Source organism: Zingiber officinale, chromosome 2A (assembly GCF_018446385.1).
Source record: "Zingiber officinale cultivar Zhangliang chromosome 2A, Zo_v1.1, whole genome shotgun sequence".
Taxonomy (NCBI): domain Eukaryota; kingdom Viridiplantae; phylum Streptophyta; class Magnoliopsida; order Zingiberales; family Zingiberaceae; genus Zingiber; species Zingiber officinale.
This window is the reverse complement of record NC_055988.1, coordinates 171,291,367-171,312,514: the sequence shown is the minus strand read 5'-3', so window position 1 is coordinate 171,312,514 and position 21,148 is coordinate 171,291,367. Positions and strand designations below refer to the sequence as shown.

Below are 21,148 nucleotides of genomic sequence, written 5' to 3'. Positions count from 1 at the left end.
GGTACCAAATAACGCAAAATCTAACTTGACTTGGTTGACCATATCAAAATTAACTTAGGGTACTCACAGAAGATACTTGGAAGATTTATGTAGACAGCTCCGCCAACCGTGAAGGTAGCGGGGTGGACATTTTATTAGTATCTCCATAAGAAGACGTGCTCACTCTTTCTATTCGGTTAGATTTCCAAGCCTATAATAACGAAGTTGAGACAAAGCTTTGTTATCAACACTCTAGGCCACGAGGCAGGTAGGAGCTTCTCAAGTCATAATTATTCAAATTCTAAACTAGCAGCTCAACAGATAGCAAGGGATTTTGAGATAAAAAAAATAAGAAGTTACAACATTAGGGCCTTTGAAAATTTCTAAGTGCATTTTCAAGAAATTCACTTTCAGAAAATATCCCAAGAGGAAAATCAAAAGGTAGACGAACTAGCTAAGTTTACCAGTATATTATCAAATTAGAGAACAGAAGTCTGCATATCACAAGTATTATTATTTTCTCAAGTTGACTAGATCTTGACCCAGAGGCGGTGGTCGACTGGAGGACACTGATTATGACTTCTTTGCAACAAGGAATTCTTTTGGCCAACCAAGAGCAGGCTCAGGCACTCAAAAGAAAAGTGTCTCGATTCACTTTGATTGAAGATGCTTTATATTAGAGGTCTTTTGCTCAACGCCTCAACCCCTTCTCAAGTGCTTGGGTCAAGAGAATGTTGATTACGTAATGCGAGAAATCCATGAATGCATTTGCCGTGTAGGGAGGACATTAGCTCGAAAGGTATTGTTGGACGGATATTTTTGGCCGATCTTACTTGCAGACATGACACGGTTTGTTGTTGCCTATTCCCCTTATCAAAAACACCAAAACTTGTCTCATCGCCCCACTAATTGCTTAAAGACTGTTACAATGGCTTGCCCATTTGATTAATGGGAGATGGACATTGTGGAGTCTGTTCCCATCAGCAGACAATAGAAGAAGTTCTTACTGGTAGCCGTAGACTATTTTTTTTTCCAAATGTATGGTACCTTTGGCTCGTATAACTAAGCAAGACGTCATAAAGTTCTTATGACAAATCATAGTCTATCGATTCAGTATACCTTACCAAATAGTTTTTGATAATGAGAGACAATTCTAGAGTCAACGTTTGAAAGAATGGTGTGAAGGTTTTGACATTCAACAAGCTTTTACTTTTGTGGCTTACTCATAGAGCAACATACAGGTGGAGATAGTGAATCAAGAAATAATCAAAGCTTTAAAAACCAAGTTGGATTATGTTCACGGAAGTTGGGTAGAGGAGTTGTCAAGTGTTTTGTGGGCCTATCAGACAACTCCCTGAGGAAGCATAGGAATGACCCCATTTTATCTGGTCTATAGGGGTGAGGCAGTTGTTCCCATATAAGTTGGTAGTGAATCCATCAGAGAATGACATATGGGTTGGATAATGATGAACTATGCCTCATCGACTTAGATTTGATTTCAAAAACTAGAGCGAAGACCACTACTCAGCTCATGACATATCACCAGAGGATGCGTCTTGACTACAACAAATGGGTAATACCCTGTTTGTTCTAGGTTGGGGACCTAGTGTGGAAGAAGATAAACCAGTAAGAGATGTGGGTAAGCTGGAACCATAAGGAAGAACCATTTTGGGTGACGGGACATAAGCATATTATCTAATGGATTCCGATGGTAAGAAGCTTGATCGACCATGGAATGCTAACCATCTAAAGTCGTATTTGTTCTAAGGATAGCTCCTTATCTCGTCTTTTCCAAGTCTTATGATTTTTAGTTGTTATGTTGTTATTTTTTTTTGTTAAGAACATGTACTCACTTCTTTTAATTTACGTGAATGAAAAGCTTTTGTTGACCAAATTGGTTCCTTAGCTTCCCTCGACTTTCCCGCGTCCTTTTCAAGGTCCAAAACTCTCCCGATTTTGATATAGTCGGGGTCGAAATATCTTTTGGCTACGATAGCAACCTCACTCCTTTTTAGGAGTCGAGCATATGTTGTATCTCCCGTCACTACAACAAAAACCCTCATAGACATCAGTTTTCCACCGGCGTCTATTACATTTTCGACCGATGTCTATGAAGGCGATGTAAAAGGTCTGTCATTTTAGACATCGGGTTAAAACCGGTATAGTATCACTTAACAACACCGGTGTTCAAATCGGTTATTAACCGGTGTAGTATCACTTAACGACAAAACCGATGTAATATTATATGTTAATAACACCAGTTTTAGCAACGGTGGAAAACCGATGTAATATCAATATTATTTAACGACGCCGATTCGATTTCTGAAATAGTGAAAAATCGATATTATACAACATTTTAATAGTACAAAATTTAGTTAATATTATTATATATCGGTGTATCTAAACATACCAAGTAAATATCGATGTTACCAATACATAATATTATTCTTACAATATAAAAAGATAATAGATATTGTACACATCAAGTCCGTATCCACAAATTACACAAATATTCCTCTTACAGCATCAAAAGATAATTAACTATGATGCCTAAATCGCATTGGCTGATGACAAATCACCGACAGGGGCTAAATCACCTTGAAAAATTATATCAAGCTTACAGTTGCAGGGAGCAGTGTTGCCATTTTCAGTCAACTTCTGTAAAATCTTCTACCATTGTTGAATTTATGTTTGTAGCTGATGCCAAATGCATTTCATCAATTTCTATTGTAAGCAAGGCGTCGCATACAACCCGTCCAACTTGGAGAATTTTTGGGCAACCTGATAGGATGTAGCTGTAATGAGCAAAAAGATCAACAACGAAAGTTCAACTGCAATAAATAGGACACTTACCTGCAACTGGGCATCGAGGATGTGGTTTCTTTGTGCTTATGTAGTGGATTACTGGTTCCTTCTTATAAATATGCTTGCAGTCCATCCTGCTTGATGAAGAACAACAGATAGAAAGAACACGATTTATGACTTTAATAATAATAATAACATACCTTTTGCTTGGGAAACAAAAAAAATATGTGAAACAGACTAGTCATAAGCTTCTTCATCACTTGATAAATAAATATACGTTAAGCATTGTTCAAGGAACATGAACAATTGAATCAACAGAATCTGTTAAAAGGTTTTTTTTGAGTTGTTAGAATGAAATATAAGTAGACAACTATGGAATGTTGTCTACGACATTAACATATCTCACATTGCATTCTACAAAGCACACAAATTCATAGTTCACAACTAATCAAATAAGGACTCATGCCAAATTGAATATGGTTCAAGAAGGAACATGATTTCCAAGGAAACCAAGCTCTGCATTTTAAGAAAGAAGTTCACTTAAAATAGTTGTTTTTAGTTAACTTGTGAACCGTTTTTAATAGTTGTTTTTAGTTAACTTGTGAGCTAGAGAGCACCTAGAACCTTGGCCTGCATATTCCTTGACCTCTTAGATATAACTACAATCTTGGTAAAAATTAAATAGAATCAAAGCAAAAGGAATAATATTTATCCAACTCCAAGGCATCAAAAGAAAATCAGAATATCAATGGAAGAAGTAACAAATAACATTTAATCTTCACATACTTAAGAACAAATACTATGACAAATTGCCAAATAAAAACAAATGTCACATAATTGCACAAATAAAATTGAAAAAGAAAACCACCGTTTATACAGATAATACATGTCAATTCCTCACCCAAGTAGAATCTTTTACCACACTTTACCTCAATATTAATAACCATTAAATTAATGAGATAATTGACCAAGATCCTGATACAGATAGTAAAGTGTAATAGCAAAGTGTATAAATACAACCTGATTTAGATTAGGAATACTGAGAGAATGACCAAAATATAGAGAAAATATCAGTGAAATTTGTAAGGTAATCAAGTATAGTATTTCAAGTTCTCTCTACAATCTATCTAAAACTTACAAAAATTCTATTAGTAATTTCTTGTTATCAAAGAGGTTGAGACGAGACATGCATAAGACTTACAGAAAACTAGGTGTTATGCAACTTGTATTAGAACAATCTGCCAGCAATGTGCAATGTGTCCTATTCTTCTACAAAACAAAACTGTTATTGTCTTCTTAGAAAATGGGATAATATGAAAGAGTACCAAAGAATTAACAAGAGATTAATAGAAGTGAACTGATAAGAGTTAAGACTACTGATTTACGAAGGAAAACATACTCATATAGAGGATCCAAATGCAGAAAAATAGGAATAAGCATTACAATGGAATTCTTACAAACACAGGAAAATAGGAACAATAATTAAATTGAATTGTTAATCACATCAAAAGGTCCAAACCAATTCAAGTTTATCCAGTACTCCATATAATACAAATAATCATTTAAGTAATCTTCATCATGAAATCTTTGTAAACATGAATTGCTTATAAGTAACATCATAATAGAAAAAGTTTTTCTGATAGGTAATTTATACAAATCTACCTCTAAATGGGTTTCAAATCTCCATTGTTGCATTGTCATACTTGAGGTAATCTATTCCCTGACCCGAAAGATATTATTTAGTGAAAATTGCTTTTCCATTATGCAATATTATATATATATATATATAAAATAAATATCAAGTCCAAGATACACATATTGCCAAAACAGCTTACCCATGCAGCAAAAGTTTCAGCATTTTTCTTCTCATACCCAAGTGAACCAGGCATCTCTGAGCTACACGTTCGGTATCTGTAGAAACCACAAAGCTGAGTAAATGTGTTGGCTTTTTACAGAAACGAATAATACTCCATCACACTCACCCTGCATCTGAGTAAATGCCAAGCTTAAGCCCCTTGCTGTGCACATAATCTGCAAGAGTTTTGATTCCTGATGGAAATGTTCTTCCGTTGGCCACTAGGTATCCCTGAACACATTACAGATCCAGTTCATGCTTATTGTGGTTTCTGTAGACAAAAACTAAAGAAAGACATCAGTATAATGAACCTGGGAGTCGCGGTTGTGCTCATCCCAGCAATCATCTGCAAATCATCCATGGATTAGAAATTACAAACAATCAAAAGGAAGTTAAACAACTGGTGAGAGACTAACCGATGTTGACGTATTGATATCCAAGCTTCGCGAGTCCAGTTGACACCATTGAATCGGCTGTTGCATAATTATAGAAAAGATTGAAGGAGAATATAAAGTAGTAAATAAAGGGTCAACATCCGTCCATCTACCTGTTTCTTTGATTAGTGTCTCATTGATTTGGCAAGAGAAGTGATTCGAACTATTCCAACTGAACAAGAAGAATGTATAGAACAGTATGAATCCAGGCCGAAAGGCAAAAAATGAAACACTCCTCCATGGTTAAGTTGTTTTTTTTGGCTTTTGATTAAAAATTGGGGAGGAAGATGAGAACTGAGAACATACCCCATGGGAGGAGTCGACCCATGCTGCTCCCATGCTGTAGGAAAGAAAAGCCATCATAACCACAAGCTCGAACAAGACACCGGCTTCTAGACATAGACGAGCTTCCTTACGTACCAATTCGATGGGGGAAAGTGAGAAGGGGCTCTTTCCGTAGAAGACCCCGATGGACCAGGAGCCCTCGCTGTCCGAACGACACCTGACGAGGGTCGGATCGGGGGTGCGTCGAGATGCAAAGACGACGAACCAGTAGAAGACGACGGCGACGAGCCCAGATGCGGTTATAGAGCCGAGGAGGAAGGCCACGGGGAAGGGGGATCGGTTGAGGAAGCTCTAGCCTCGCGTCAGCCCGATCCGCGACGACATGGAGCCCCAAAAGCCCCTAGAGTGCACCCCTAAAAGGAGGATGCGGAGGATTAGGGTTTCGATTTATGGTGGCCGAGGAGAAGCCCAAAAGAAAGCGCGCTAAGAAAGTCCGCCAGAATTGTGGTTCATAGACACCGGGTTTTAAAAACCGCGGTTAAAATCGATGTCTATTAATGAAAAAAGGCGCTCATAGACATTGGCTAAAAAAATCGATGTTTATGAGCGAAAATCTGCGCTCATAGACATCGGTTTTTGGAAAAACCGGTGTAAAATACTCAAAGACATCGATTTTTGCTTAAAACCGTTGTTGTTCCACCGATGTCTATGAGAGTTTTTCTTGTAGTGCGTGTCTTTTTCAGGGCCCAAATTTTCCTAACTCGGACATAATTAAGGTTGAGATTTCTTTCGGATACGGTAGCAACCTCACTCCTTTTCATGGGTCGAGCATATGCCGTATCACCCATATCTTTTTTAGGGCTCAAACTCTCCCGACTCAGGCATAATCGAGATTGAGATTCTTTTTGGGAAGGACCCACTTCTTCCAAAAGGCATGAAATGGGGAACCTTGAAAAGTCATTACATTTTTAGAACAAGGTAGGTAAGATATATTACTGCCAAAAGTTTTTTACATAAAAAGTTTTTTAAGAGACTTGGAAAAGTCAACTAAATCTTCCTCAGGTAGGTTGTCCATAAGCCTATCATGATCAATGGATAGAGGAGCTTGATCTGCTGGCAAATAGTCATCTTCTTGTAGCTACAAAAGAGTATTGGTAGCTCTGTGTCTCATCATGTAGTCCAGACGGGAAGCGATCATATCATAAACTCCTCCAAGCGAAGGAATTATTTCTTCTTAGCAACCCATCTTGCCTCCTCCCTTGCTTGATAGTCATGCAACTCAAAAACTTGTCCCTTCAGTTGTTTCCTTACTGACTGGCTAGTTGTAGCTAGACCCGAGACGCCTTAGAGTCCTGTATTGCATCTTGAGCGACGGTTACGGTGGTTCGGGCATCCTCAGCCTCCCTTAGGCGAGTATCCGTTAAAGAGCGAGTAAAATCCATATCCCGTGTGCCAACCTCCACTATCGCAACTTGCTCTCTGCTTCGGCCTTCCCCGTCTCCATTTCAGAGCGGAGGGATTCCAACTCTTGCAGGCGAGTCTCTGCCAGAATTTGGGAAAAATCTGTGGTCTCCCGGGTTGCCTCCAATTCCACCTTCAACAAGCCTAGAGTTTGTTGTTTGGCTTCTAACACCTTTTAAAGAGTTGTTACATGAGCTTGGGACTTCTCTAGCTCTTCCTATTGTCTCTTGGTGGCCTTGGCTCCTTTCTTCTTCCACCGTTGAATGGTGGTTTGAAGAGCCTCTCATTTCGACTTGAGGTGTTGAATCTGTTGGAATATGCCTGATGCGAATGTGTGCCAGAACGTGTTTTGTAAATATGCCCAGCAAAAAATAAAATAATAATAATTCCTAATTATTACATCACACACACCACACACATACAAGAATACAACATGTCAAATATGATCACACATTTAAAATTTTATGGGAAGTAAATTTGCGCTAGGTATACCTTACGGGTGACCTGTAATGAGAAGGGCATCAATCGTAGCGATGTTGTTGAACCTCGCCTCTGTTCGTATCCACGCTGAACTCCTCAAGACAACTCCTTGAGTACAATTCTCTCCTTCAGAAGTTACTAGACACGAGCGAAGAAGATGGATTAAGAGGAAGAAGAAGAGAAACACACAAGGGAGAGTTTTTCTCCCTTGTGGTAGTCATGGCAACAAGAGGGAGAGACCTCTTGTTGGCGGCAAGAGAGAGAGGAGAGGGAGAGGAGGATTGGGTTTCCAAAAGCCAATCAACCAAATAATAAATTTTTTTTATCTAATTTTCTCTTAATTACATCTATATATAATCCTCTTTAATGAGTTGGATTAGAAACCCAAATCTAACCCATTATTTCTTAACAAAAATTAGCTCATTAACCTATTGGTTTGGTTCACAACTAAACAAAGTTAGTTCATGACTAATTCATGGTTAAACTAAATATGGTTCAACTCTACCATAATAGATGTAGCTCCATCCGTACTTTCATCATGATAAATATTTTCAAATTTGTCTTGTATGGTCCAGTCAAACATTTATCTCTTGATCTAAGAATCCTATTCTTTAACTTATTTTACGTCTTTTAGAGACTCGATAGTGTGTGTGACCTAATAGATTCCCGATTTATCTTGACCGTGCTTAATTAGCTATTTAATTATAGAACAATCATGAGTGACACCTAGTAGTACATCATGATCCCCAATTAGCTAGAAAATTATAGTTAATCTTAGAACTAATTCTAAACCCTTCAACAACTACAGTGAGTCGTGTCTTGTTCCTTTCACTCGTCTTATACCCACTTAGATCTGGACATGGTCTATGTGTCTATTTTCACTAGACTGACTGATCCGGTAACAAAGGAGGGGTCCCGTACGGACAGAGGTTGATGACATGTGGAGGTCAAGGTTGAGACGATCGACGTAAAAGGTGAGCCGAGCGGGAGGCCAACTTGCCGATCGACCGCGACAGAAGGCCAGGTCGACAAGGAGACAACTCGGCTGAGGGTCCAGTTTCCGATGCTCAAGAATCCACATATGACGGCTAATTGGGCCTAGCGGCCGACCGCTCAGCTGGGTCGTAAGCCAACGTAGGCGTTATTCACCCGAGCATATGACCGAGCGGCACACTCGCTCGACCCCGCCTGCGTCCCCCCAGATGACCAGTATGGCCGAGGCGAGGTCCCACTCGGCCCGACCAGTATGGCTGAGTGTCTCTCCCGCTCGGCCCGATAAACGACAGAAGGTGTAGAAGAGTATAAAGGGGACGACCAGGGATATCCTTCTCGAGATATGTGCCGCCGACAGACAGCATGGTCGGTGGCCAGACCAGACAGAAAATTGTACGGTGGAAGTTTTCACTGTCATGTCAGAGATATGCTCGGACAGTTGCGGCATGTCGTCAGACGTGCTTTTCTGACATATCCATTTCGAGATATGTTTGGGGAAGCGTGCACGCATCAATAAACGTGCATGTGCCTCCCCAAGGGCCTAGATAAGGACCCCCAGACTTCGACGGAGGTATGCAATCATGCACACTGTAGCTACAGTTCTCATTATCTTACTCCAGCTTTCTTCTCACCTGACTTGAGCGTCAGAGGGTCGTCGTCGGAAACCCCTTCCCGGCCCGACTTTGTTGCAGGTTCGCCGGAGGTCCACCTCATCCCGACGTCTACACGAAGTCAGCAGAGAGCGCCACGTCCCCAGCTTTCATCAACTCATAGTTCGGACAGGATCACTGACTATATCACACCTAGTCCAAGTAATATTTTCTTATTCTACGAATTTAAATTACTCGTACATGTGCCTAAGAGTCTCGTACTTTTAACATGTGATGCTTTGGCCAAAGACTTTGAGTAATAATCCTAATGAGTGGCCAAAGGGTATACGACTCCTCACAAAGAGAGGTGAATCTTCTGTGGGCTATCCAAACATCTTGAAGCATTTGGACTTATACCTAATTATTCCGGGTCCACACCTCAATGAGGTGCCTGCTTAAGATGTCAAAGTATAAGTCTCTATGACCAAGATGACTTGTATACCTCAAGTCGAAGGAAACTTATACTCGAGCAACAGTAAAAACTTTACATATGTATTTATATATATAGATAACCATATGAAGTCTTACAACAAATCACTCTAATGAACTAGTTATCATAACTAACATCCACGTTTAACTCTCGACATCCCAATGTCTCCAGCTAGTGAGAAAATAGTTGCTTGGCGAACCAAGGAGTATAACCCGTGCTAGTATTACAAAATCGATGATGTCTGAATGCATCAATTCGATGAATAGAAAAATTCTAATACGTTCATAATTACACACGTAGATATAATCACTAGTTGTGATCCAATCACACTTTCTCTCATGCTATAAATTGTATTGCAGACATTCAATAAATGAGTTTAAAATAATCAAACATATAATATGCATTCAAATAGTAAATCTATATTTAGTAAAAATCATAAGGAGATTGCCTTAGAACATCCCTCAAAATATAACCTTCCCACTTGGCCTAATGGCAATCGCCATGGTATCCTAAACTGTAAACATGAACGTGACTCTCAAACTTACTTTGTGGTAGAACCTTTATCAAAGGCTCTGTTAGATTCCTTTCAATAGAAATTTTCTCAAGTTATATCTCTTTCCTACTAATTATCTCCCTGATCAGATGATAGCGGCGAAACAAATGTTTTGATCACTCATGAGACATTGGTTCCTTTGCTTGTGCAATAGCTCCGGTGTTGTCGTAGTAAATAGGTAATGCTTGATTGGAATCACTCCAAGTTCAGTAACGAATTTCTTGATCCAACTGCTTCCTTTACTGCTTCCGAAGTTGTAATGTATTCTGCTTCACAGGTAGAATTTATAATAGTATCTTGCTTAGAACTTTTTCAACTAACTGCGTCTCTATTTAATATGAATATGAATCTAGACTGGGACTTAAAGTCATCCTTATCCGTCTGAAAACTTAAATCTGTATATCCGTATATGATCATATCACCATCTGTTCTTCTCAAGTACTTAAGGATCGTCTTGATAGTCGTCCAGTGATCTATTCTTGGATTAGATTGGTATATGCTCGTAACACTCAGAGTATACGATACATTAGGCCGTGTACATAACATAACATATATGATAGATCCTATTGCGAACGCATAAGATATTTTATCCATGTAAATCCTCTCGTCTTCTGTGTGTGGGCACATAGACTTTGAAAGGTGAATTCCATTCCTCATAGGTATGAAACCTTTCTTGAATTAAGCCATGCTAAATTGTTTTAGCACTTTGTCTATGTATGTCGATTGTGAAAGACCAAGCAACCTTTTTCGGTCTATCTCTATAGATTTTCATCCTGAGAATATAAGTTGCTTTTCCCATATCTTTCATGAAGAATATGTTGGATAACCAAACTTTAACTGACTGTAAAACTGACATATTGTTTCCTATGAGTAATATGTCATCAACATATAATATTAGGAATACAACTATATTCCCACTAACCTTTTGATACATACAAGGTTTGTCTGGATTTTGTGAGAAATTAAATTCTTTGATTACCTCATCAAAACAGATATTTCAATTCTTGGATGTTTGCTTTAGTCCATAAATGGACCGTTGAAGCTTGTATACTTTATTCTTGTTAATAGATGTGAAACCTTTGGGTTGTGTTATATACACATCCTCGAGTATATTTCCATTAAGGAAAGTTGTTTTCACATCTATTTGCTATATCTCATAATCATGATGAGCTAATATGGGCAAGAGTATTCGAATGGATTTAAGCATGGCTACAAGTGAGAAAGTTTTGTCATAGTCAATGTCTTGCCTTTGACGATAGCCTTTCGCTACCAACCTTGCCTTTAGGTAATTACATTATCATCCATGTCAGTTTTCTTCTTGAAAATCCACTTGCACCCTATAGGCGTTATGCACTCAGGTGGGTTCACTAAATTCCAAACTTGATTTTCGTACATAGAATCCATTTATGACTTCATGGCTATAAGCCACTTGTCATTTTCCGAACTATTCAAAGCATCTTCGTAATTAGTAGGTTTCTCATCCTTAATGAGTAATATGGTATTCGATTCTCTTATAAGAGATCTATATATCTTAGGAATATTACGTGTCCTACCTGATCTACGAGGAGGTTGTGTCATAATTGGTTATGGTTCTTGACTGGGCATCTCGTTAGTATTGAATTGATACACACGTGAGAGAGGGGGGGGGGGGTAAATCAGGTAATTTTCAAAGACTTGTTTTCTCATTTTTAAAATCGTGAGTGCGAACGCAGCAGAAAGTAAATAATAAATCAAAAATAAAAACCACAAGAAAACACAATCGATTTACTTGGTTCGGAGCTTTTGGCGACTCCTACTCAATGACCCAGGTCCCGCGGACCTACCGATGGGTAATCCACTAAAACCTCTTTTGATACCTCCGGAAGAGGGAATTGAGTACAAAAAGGATTAGAACAAGTGCAACACCCTGCACTTGTCCTTTTGCAGAAATTAAGTATATAAACAAAATTCGTTACTGACACTTAAGGATCGAAATGGGAGCGCTCGTGTGTCATTGTCGGTCTACCGACCATGATCAGAAGTCCTTGGAATATTCATTGGGCATAGTAGCTTTACAGTAGAGTCGTAGTAGAAGCTGGAGCAGTCGGTATCAGTGTTCTATCAAAGCCTTCTCGAGACTACCTTGAATAAGGCTTGGAAGACGCCTTTCATAGTTGTTGAAGGCGCCTTCAACCTGGTAAATTTGATCTCGAGTAATCCGACACTTATCTGAGACTGCGTCCAAAATTGGAAGGCGCCTTCCATAACCATGGAAGGCGCCTTCCATAACCATGGAAGGTGCCTTCTATGAATAGTACGAAGGCGCCTTCATTGCTTAAAGGCGTCTTTGGACACTGTTCATCCAAAGGTAAATTTTCTCCTTTATTCTGTAAAACAATGTTAGTCCAAATAACCTGCAACACAAGGACATTAATAGTTAATAATAAAGAGTATACCTATCCTCCTGGGACTAGGAACTAGTGAAGGACTTAATTTGAAGATCCCAAATGGACCTAAACTGGACCGACACCTACTGTCCCTCAACCGAGACGCGTCCTCACAATGTTACTCTCCTCTAGTGACTTACCTTAACTTACCAATTTGCTAGACATCCGATCAGCCCGTCGACCTATCTATACTTCATGCTAGCTATCCGATCGACCCGTTGACCTTGCTGGACTTCTCACTAGATATCTAGCCAGCTCGTCGACCTATCAAGATTTTGTACCATCTATCCGGTCGACCCGTTGACCTAGCTGGATTTCGTACTAGATATCTGGTCAGTCCGTCAACTTATCTGGACTTCTTCTACACACTTAATCAACTGATTAGTTCACAACAAAACCTAACTCAACTTATTTGTCTTTCATCAAAACCTGAGTTAGACCATAGTGCAAACTGTACCAACAGTTAGTGTTTATTGGAGTCTCTTAAACTTTATCAAGTTGAACCATACTCCCACTTGCTTCTTGTAAGAGAAATTCTTTCTCTAGGAAGGTAGCATGCCTTGAAACAAACACCTTTTGTTCCAAGGGATGATAGAATTGGTAACCCTTAGTTTCCTTAGGGTATCTAATAAATAAACACTTATCAGACTTAGCGTTCAACTTATCTGATATAGTACTCTTCACATAAGCAGGATATCCCCATATATTCAAATAAGATATGATGAGTTTTTTACTAGCCCATACCTCATATAGAGTAGTTGAGATAGCCTTCGTCGAGATTCTGTTTAGCAAGTAAACAGCTGTCATGAGTGCATAACCTCAAAAGGTTTTGGGAAAATTGTGCAATCCATCATTAACCTAATCATGTCCAACAAGGTTCGATTACCGCTTTCTGATACACCATTATGTTGTGGCGTATAGGATGGAGTCTATTGAGACAATATACCATTTTCCTTTAGATAATTTTGAAACTCTTGGCTTAAATAATTACCACCTCGATCGGATCGAAGTATCTTGATATTTTTATCAAGTTATTTCTCTACTTAATTTCTGAATCCTATAAACTTTTCAAAAGCTTCAGACTTGTGTTTCATTAGATATGTATACTCATAACGACAGTGATCATCAATGAAAGTAATGAAGAAGCGGTAACCTCATAGTGCATGAGTTGACATTGGTCCACATACATCGGTATGTACAAGCCCAATCAACTCGTTCACCCTTTACAGAAAAAGGTAACTTTGTTATCTTGCTTTTAAAACATGAATCACATGTTTCAAATATATCTAATTCAAATGATTCGAGAATTGTAATTTTTTGCAATTCAGACATGTGTTTCTTGCTTATATGACCAAGGTGGCAATGCCACGAGTAAGAGTTTAATTGATTATCTAATCAGGCACGTTTATTGCTCGTATCGATATTAAATACGTCAGTAGATGTATCTAACGTGTAGATGTCATTGCATAAAGTTCCAGTGCCAAAAAGAACACCATTCAATGTTATATAACAACAATTGTTACTAAGGCTACATTTGGTTTGGTGTAATGTAATCTAGCTTGTAATGTAATTAAATTTGTAATGTAATGTTACATTACTACGTTTGGTAATGTAATGTATGTAATCTTTGATTACAAGGGTGATTACATTCTTTTGTTTGGTGTCCATTATTTTTTATAATGTAATTCATATTATTAAAAAATGACAAAAATATCCTGCGAACTTTACTGATGGTCGCCGTACCTCTGTCGGAGCTTGTGGCAACCAGCGGCCGCCGCCGTTGGCCTCCTCTGCCGCCACCGGCAACGATCGCCGCCAGCATCCGGCAACGACCGCCGCCGGCAACCGGCAACGACCGCCTCCGGCAACCGGCAACCGATGACGACAACGACCGACGACGGCTGCGGTGGCAGCGACGACCGACTATGGGGGCGACGGCCGCCTGCTGACTGTGGCGGTGACGGTCGGCGCCGGCGGTGACGGCCAACAGCAACTGCCGGCGGCGGCGGCAACGACCGATGACGACGGCCGGTGGCGACGGCAACGACCAGCGGCGTTGGCGGTGGGTGGGCGGCGGCTGGCGGCCGACAGTGGCGACCAACGGTGGTGGGCGGCCGACGGTGGCCGTCGGCAGCGATAGCGGCTAGTAGTGGCTGCTGACAGCGACGGCGGTCGGCAGTGACCGGCGACGACGACGGAGTCCGGAGGTGGCCGACGGCGGTGGGCGATGGTGACGACCAGAGGTGGCTGCCGGTGGTGACGGCTGACAGCGGTGGGCGGGCGGCGGGTGGCGGTGGGCTGCCGTGGGTGGGCGGCGGTGGCCATGGGCGGCTGGCGGTGGTCGTGGGTGGCGGCAGCGGCCGGTAGTGGCCGCTAGTGGCGACGGAGGCCAGAGGTGGCTGGCGGCGATGGGCGACGACCAGCGATGGGCGGCCGACGGTGGTCGCCTGTGGCTACCGGCGGCGACGGCGGTGGCCGATAGCGGAGGCGACGACGGCCGCCGGTAGCAGAGGCCGGAGGTGGCTGGCGGCGGTGGGCGACGACGGCCGTGGTGGATTAGGGGTATATTCGACATTTAAATTTTGGTTAAACGGTGACATCGTAATGTAATCGGATTACATAGTATTTACTTTGTAATCCAGATTACAAAACTTCACTACCTTTTGTAATCCAGATTACATGACATTACAAGTTTAAATTTAAACTAAACAAAATAATCAACCTTGTAATGTAATCCTGATTACATTACAAGGCAGATTACACCTTACCAAACGTAGCCTAAAAGTCAAATGAAATCTTTTTCTATTTAAGCAAGAAATAGAAACAATGTTCTTTATTAATGCGGGAACAAAATAACAATTATCTAGTGCTTAGACAAGTTCACTAGGAAGCTGTAACAAGAATGTTCCATGGTGACTGCAGCAATCTTTGCTCTATTCCCAACTCATAGACTTGTTTCTCCCTTGACGAGTCTTCTGCTATTACTTAGCCCCTGAATGTGTGTATATATATATATATATATATGAGACACACCCAGTATCCAATATCCAAGTGTTTGAGGAAATATCATTACGATCAATAATGGAAAATACCTTAAGAGGATGTGCATTGGATGCCTTATTCTTCTTCTCAGACTCAAGATAGATCTTGTAGTTTCTTCGCTTGTGTCCCATCTTGCCACAATGATGACATGAGCCATTTTGTGTTGGTTTTACTATCTTGGCCTTTTTGCTCTTCCACTTAGCTTGATGTTTTGGTTTCCTCTTAGAACTTTTCTTTGAGGAGTCTATTAACATCATAGTTTTCTGTTTAACTTTAATAGAATGCTCTATAATTTTGAGCATATTAATAATCTCGGGAATGGTTGATTCCCCATTAGCATGAATGGAATGTTGTTTCCTTCGCCATGATTTCCTGCGCAACCTCTTCGCTTCTTGTCCCTTCCTTGAGACTTGCAACTTATCTTTTGCACTGGGTTCCGGCACAACATGGGCAGAATAAGCATCCACTCCGCTTCCATCAAGCATCTAGTCCTGCTTGAGTTTCTTGACGGGGTCGACACCATCGACATCCATGACCCAATGCTCGAGTCGCTCGTTGTCTGGGTCGTCGACGAGCTACGCATTTAAGTGGCCAAGGTTCAGAACGCATCATTCCTTCTCGCCCTCCATCCGCCTACAGATCCTCCAGTTGCATTGAAGAATTTTCTCGGAGTTGATTTTCAAAAGGAAAACGCTTAGCTCATGCTGAATTCTAGCAAAACCCCAAACGTGAGAGAGATAAGTTCCATAAAGCCGACCTTCTTAATTTTCATGCATACTCTCTTTGATCGACACAACAAAATTTGCTTCGATTGCCAAGGATCAACAACAGAAAATGGAATCGATGAATTTATTTATCCGGACTATAAAGAGGACTCCGTGATCTTCGACCACAACTTCAATCTGAAAAATTGTTTGTCAACTATGATAGTGTCCCAGCTCCTCAGGAAGTGCAATGCCTCTATTATACTGGCAGATTCTATGCATATAGAGAGCACCAATGAAGACGATTGCTTGCTCCATGACTCTACAGAAATAGAACTAATTGATTTACAAATGAGAATGCCTAAAAAGACATTTGAAGGGGTTCTTTTAAATCAGAAGGAGATGACAGAGGAATTAAAGGAAATGAGATTGCAAATACTGAGAAGTCGCACTAGTACGAATCAGTTCAAAGATATATTAGCATATGAGAAGTCTTTGTTCCAAGTATCTTCTAGCATTGCTAAATTGCATTGAAATGAAATTTTAGTGATTGTTTTTTCTCTTCGTTCAGTATAACTAATTTGTAATTCACACGAATGTGTGCACCCTTTAATTTGTTAAATAATCTAACTAGTAAATTCGTCAAAATGTTGGGTTTGAGTCATATTTTAAATTCCATTAAGTTATAAATTTTAATGTAAATGTTATTATTGATTTTGTTAGCAAGTTGATGAGTTAATAATTAGTGGTGATAGTGGTTAAAGAAAATTATCAGATTTTAATTAGTAGCGGCAATTAATGATTAAAAAAAATATTCATGTTGAATATATTTAAAGTAGTAGATATGTAGCCCTTAAGGCTGGTTGTGGTGGTAAGAAGCAATGACCGGGATGAATGCAAGAATAATAGATAGAATGAATTGCTGAGTTTGCCAAGGGCGTAATAGAAGAGGTGAGGTGTGAGTTCAACCATTTCAAACATTAACATTAGTCTCTAAATGACAAATGTTAAGTATGTAACTTGTATTTATAGATATGAGAGATATATGTGTAGATTGTGATCATGATCTCTGAAAATTTATGGACCCTTCAACCATTTCAAACATTAATCATATAACAACCTCTAATTATATATAGTGTCAGCCATTAATATCAATCTTTTGGTCGTTACTAACCATAAGTGATGATCGGCCGTTGTAGGGATTGTAGACTACATCTACTTGTTGTCAATAACCCATAGTTGATAGTACCTCTATCTAAAGAAGACCAAGAGAGAGCTCAAGAACTGAGCTTGAACAGGAGAGCTTGGAAAATTAAGCTTAGAGTGGAAAGCTAGGAAAATTGAGCTCATCAACATAGTTGATGGCGTTTACTTCCCAACCTCTAGAACTACAGAAAATTGAGCACAAAAAGGGTGAGTTCAAAGAAGATAACGTGGAGAGCTCAAGAAACTGAGTTCGGAAGAAAGAGCTCGAATAATTGAGCTTAGATAATCTATGCGACATCAACCTTAGATTGTATCGTCTATCTTTTCATCAACTGATGCGGTAGATTTCAGATGCTCATAGCTAATCGTTTCTTGGATGTTGATGGTCAAGCACTCTTTATTCTTTATATATTTCCATATCAAGTTAAATGGTATTTTGTCCAAGGATAACACATAGTCAGAGGCTATCGGTCTTTATCCTGATAAGATTCCTCCAATACTTAAGTGAAATTTTAAGAATTAGAAATCATTAAACAAAAGAGAGGATTATATAAGAGTGAACATTCTATCTGTTGCCTTTCTTTGATATTATGAAATTTAAATACTTCCTTCTTAACGATCACCGAATACCGTACTTATTATCTTTCCATTTAGCAACTATCCCCTCTCCTTTGATAAAGGGTCGCAAGTATTTATTAGCTGCTTATTACACATGGTCTATTTCCAAAGCTTCGCTTCCTCTCCTAAATTTTTACTTCTCGTTTGGTCATGAGCGTGCTCCCGAACTATTGCCACCATGAGATCTGAAGTTCGAATTTCGATAAAATCGAGGTAAATATCTCCCTTATGTGTTAGTCATTATTCTAAAAATTAATAGTCGTCCGTGATTTACCTCCTCCCCTAAATTCCTACTTCTCGTTTGGTCATGAGCGTGCTCCCGAACACTGATCTTTAATGCCGGAGTGTCAATTGGCTTTGACCCCAATTCATCTGTTAATTATTTATTTATGGCTGAATAATTAATAAGTGTTAGATTTTTTTTACTATAATGGTAACTTAATAATATATATAAAAGAATAAATAAAACAACCACTAGCTAAATCTAATAACAAAATCTTCTCAGATCTATTCTTAATTCCTATTTCAAAATATTTAATACCGTATTTTTTCTATAATATATTTGTTGGGTTATTTAAGGAATTATATTATCTGGTTACGTACTCCAACATTAGAAATAAGACTAATATGGATAAAAAAATAGTAAATAATTTTTTTACTATAATTGTTAGATAATAGACGTTTATATATAAAAAATTAAATAAAACAACAATGAGATAAATCTAATAACAAAATCTTCTCATAAGATCTATTCTTAATTCCTATTTCAAAATATTTAATACCGTATTTTTTCTATAATATATTTGTTGGATTATTTAAGGAATTATATACCCTTATATTATCTGGTTACAACAACATTATAAATAAGACTAATATGATAACCGCTTCGGGGAACCACCAGCGGCAGAGACAATCTGATCAAGACGCCTTTACAAGCGCCGGATGACGTACCATTACAAGCGCCGGCGTGAACAGGAAGTCACGCCGGAGGACCGTCTCACTTCCCTCCACGACGACCTCCTTGTCTCCATCCTCTCCTTCCTCCCCATCAAGCAGCGCGTCGCCCTCTCCGCTGTCTGCGCCCGCTTCCGCAGCCTCCTCCCCTCCATCCCCCGACTGGACGCCTTCCGCCTTGACGTCGACAACCATAAAGATCTCATCTTCCCCGGTGCTCTGATTCGCCAATGCCACCTTGTCTTCCACAACGTCGCCGATTTACCCGAACCCCTCGAACAGCCGCTTGTCGACGGCCTCATCGAAGCGGGCGTGCAAGACCTCACCCTCGAAACCTCCGACAAGCGATGGTTGTATCTCAGCGGAAGGGAAAACTACAGTTTCTTGGACATCAAGTCGCTGAGGAGTCTCTTCTTGAACAGAATCTTCATGGCGTCGAGATACTCCGATCGCCGTCCCCTCTTGCCCTTGGGCTGCGCCTTCCTCACCTTTCTTAAAATGAAATACAGCTCCGTTAGCGACGATTTCCTGTGCAACCTCCTCGCCTCCTGCCCTTTCCTAGCGACACTGCATCTCGTCCGTTGCTATGTGCACGGGCACAGCATGAACAAATTAAGCTTCCACTCCGCCTCCATCAAGCATTTAATCCTGCTCCGGATCCGCATGCTTCCCTCCATCTTCACCATCGACGTCCGCGCCCCACAGCTCGAGTTGCTCATCATGGACGTCGTCACCACGATTCGCATAGAAGCCCCCAAGCTCCGGAACGCGTCGTTCCTTCTCTCCCTAAAGTCGCTGGCGGCAGATCCTCTAGATGCATTCATGAACCTTTTCGGAGCTGCTTTTCCAAGGCGAGCCGCTGTGCTCTTGCTGAATTCTAGGCAAACCCCAAACGTGAGAGAAGATCGATCCATCGATCGATCAAGCTGGCCTTCTTAATTTTTATGTATACTCTCTTTGATTGATATATATATACATCTATTTATGCTTAACAAAATTTGATTTAATTGACAGATCTTCTTAGCAGAGAGAAACAGAATTGATGGGGTTAAATCGATCTTCAAGCTCGACTTCAATTTGAAAGATCTGTCGTCGACTACAATATTAACCGAGTTCTTGAAGAAGTGCAATGACTGCAATACCGAGTTTGATATACATGTAGATCCTACGCGTATGCAGAGCAGCATTAAAACAACAAAGGACAACGACCAACACTTGCTCCATGGCTCGACAAGATTGGAGCTGATTAGCTTACAAATAAAGATGTCAAAGAGGAGATTGGAAGAGTTTCTCTCGGAACCAAAAAAGATGAAGAAATTAAAAGATACGGGATTGGAAATGCTGAGAAGGCGCACCAACAAACAGCAGTTCATGGATATATTAGCATCCGAGGAGTCTCTGTTTAAAGTATCTTCTAGTAATAACTGTATTGAAATGAAAATTTAGTGTGTTTTTTCCTTTATTAATTTTTGAAAGAGTAAATTTAGTTTTGGGGATAAATTTTTCTAGTTTTATTAGAAAATTTTATTCGGAAAAATAAATAGTGCACCGTTATGAATGTATAAAAGGGGATTAGGAATGTATATATAAGCTGCATGAACAAATTAATGTAGGAATATGCACCTCGTGTCCTGGAAGGAAAGAATGGGTTAGGAAAGAAAAGGTTCTCTCTATAGTTACTCCCAAGTCTGTTTTTGAAAATGAAAAGAAAGAAGTATTCTAAAATTATAATTTTTTTAAAGATGTATGTGGTACCTTTTCCTTGTAATACTCCTTTTTATAGGAATAGATCCTTCTTTTCATGTCTATACATTTTCCTCAACATTACCATATTCTCTGTAATAAAAGATTATTACTGAATTAAATTATAGAATTAATTTTTTATGGAATTTTCCGATTTATTAAAATATTCTATATTAGGAAAGTTTCCTAAATTATTAAGAAATACTAAATTTGGAAAGATTTAGAAAGTCATAAAAAGAAAATTGATTTGAATTATTCTATAATAAATTAAGAAATATTAATTATTTATTTCCTAAATTGTTAGAAAATTAATTTAAAATTTTGTTTCTAAAATAATTAAAGATTTTTTATTGATAGAAAGAATTCTAAATAAAATATATTAATTAAATTTGAAAATTAGTTAATTTGATTAGATAAATCTTCATTTATTAAAATTAGATTTATAACATATTTTATTTTCAAAATAGAATTATAACATATGTAAATTTATGTCATATTTATACTTGTATGTCATATAGATGCATTAATTA

At 39.2% G+C, this 21,148-nt stretch overlaps 1 protein-coding gene across 1 annotated transcript; it reads right to left on the bottom strand.

Moving 5' to 3' along the window:
• Window positions 1–14,075: 14,075 nt before the first annotated feature.
• LOC122044266 (formin-like protein 5) lies at window positions 14,076–14,926 on the bottom strand. The gene is made up of 2 exons (XM_042604783.1): window positions 14,772–14,926; window positions 14,076–14,724 (listed from the first exon to the last, which is right to left on the bottom strand). Exons 1-2 carry the CDS (start codon window positions 14,924–14,926, stop codon window positions 14,076–14,078), a joined length of 804 nt encoding a protein of 267 aa, XP_042460717.1.
• Window positions 14,927–21,148: the final 6,222 nt, after the last annotated feature.

Coding starts and splice junctions, on each gene's coding strand:
- LOC122044266 (XM_042604783.1), bottom strand. CDS start 14,926: ATGTCGAATATACCCCTAATCCACCACGGCCGTCGTCGCCCACCGCCG. Junction 14,725..14,771: donor CCGTCGGCCGCCCATCGCTG/GTCGTCGCCCAT, acceptor CGTCGCCACTAG/CGGCCACTACCGGCCGCTGC.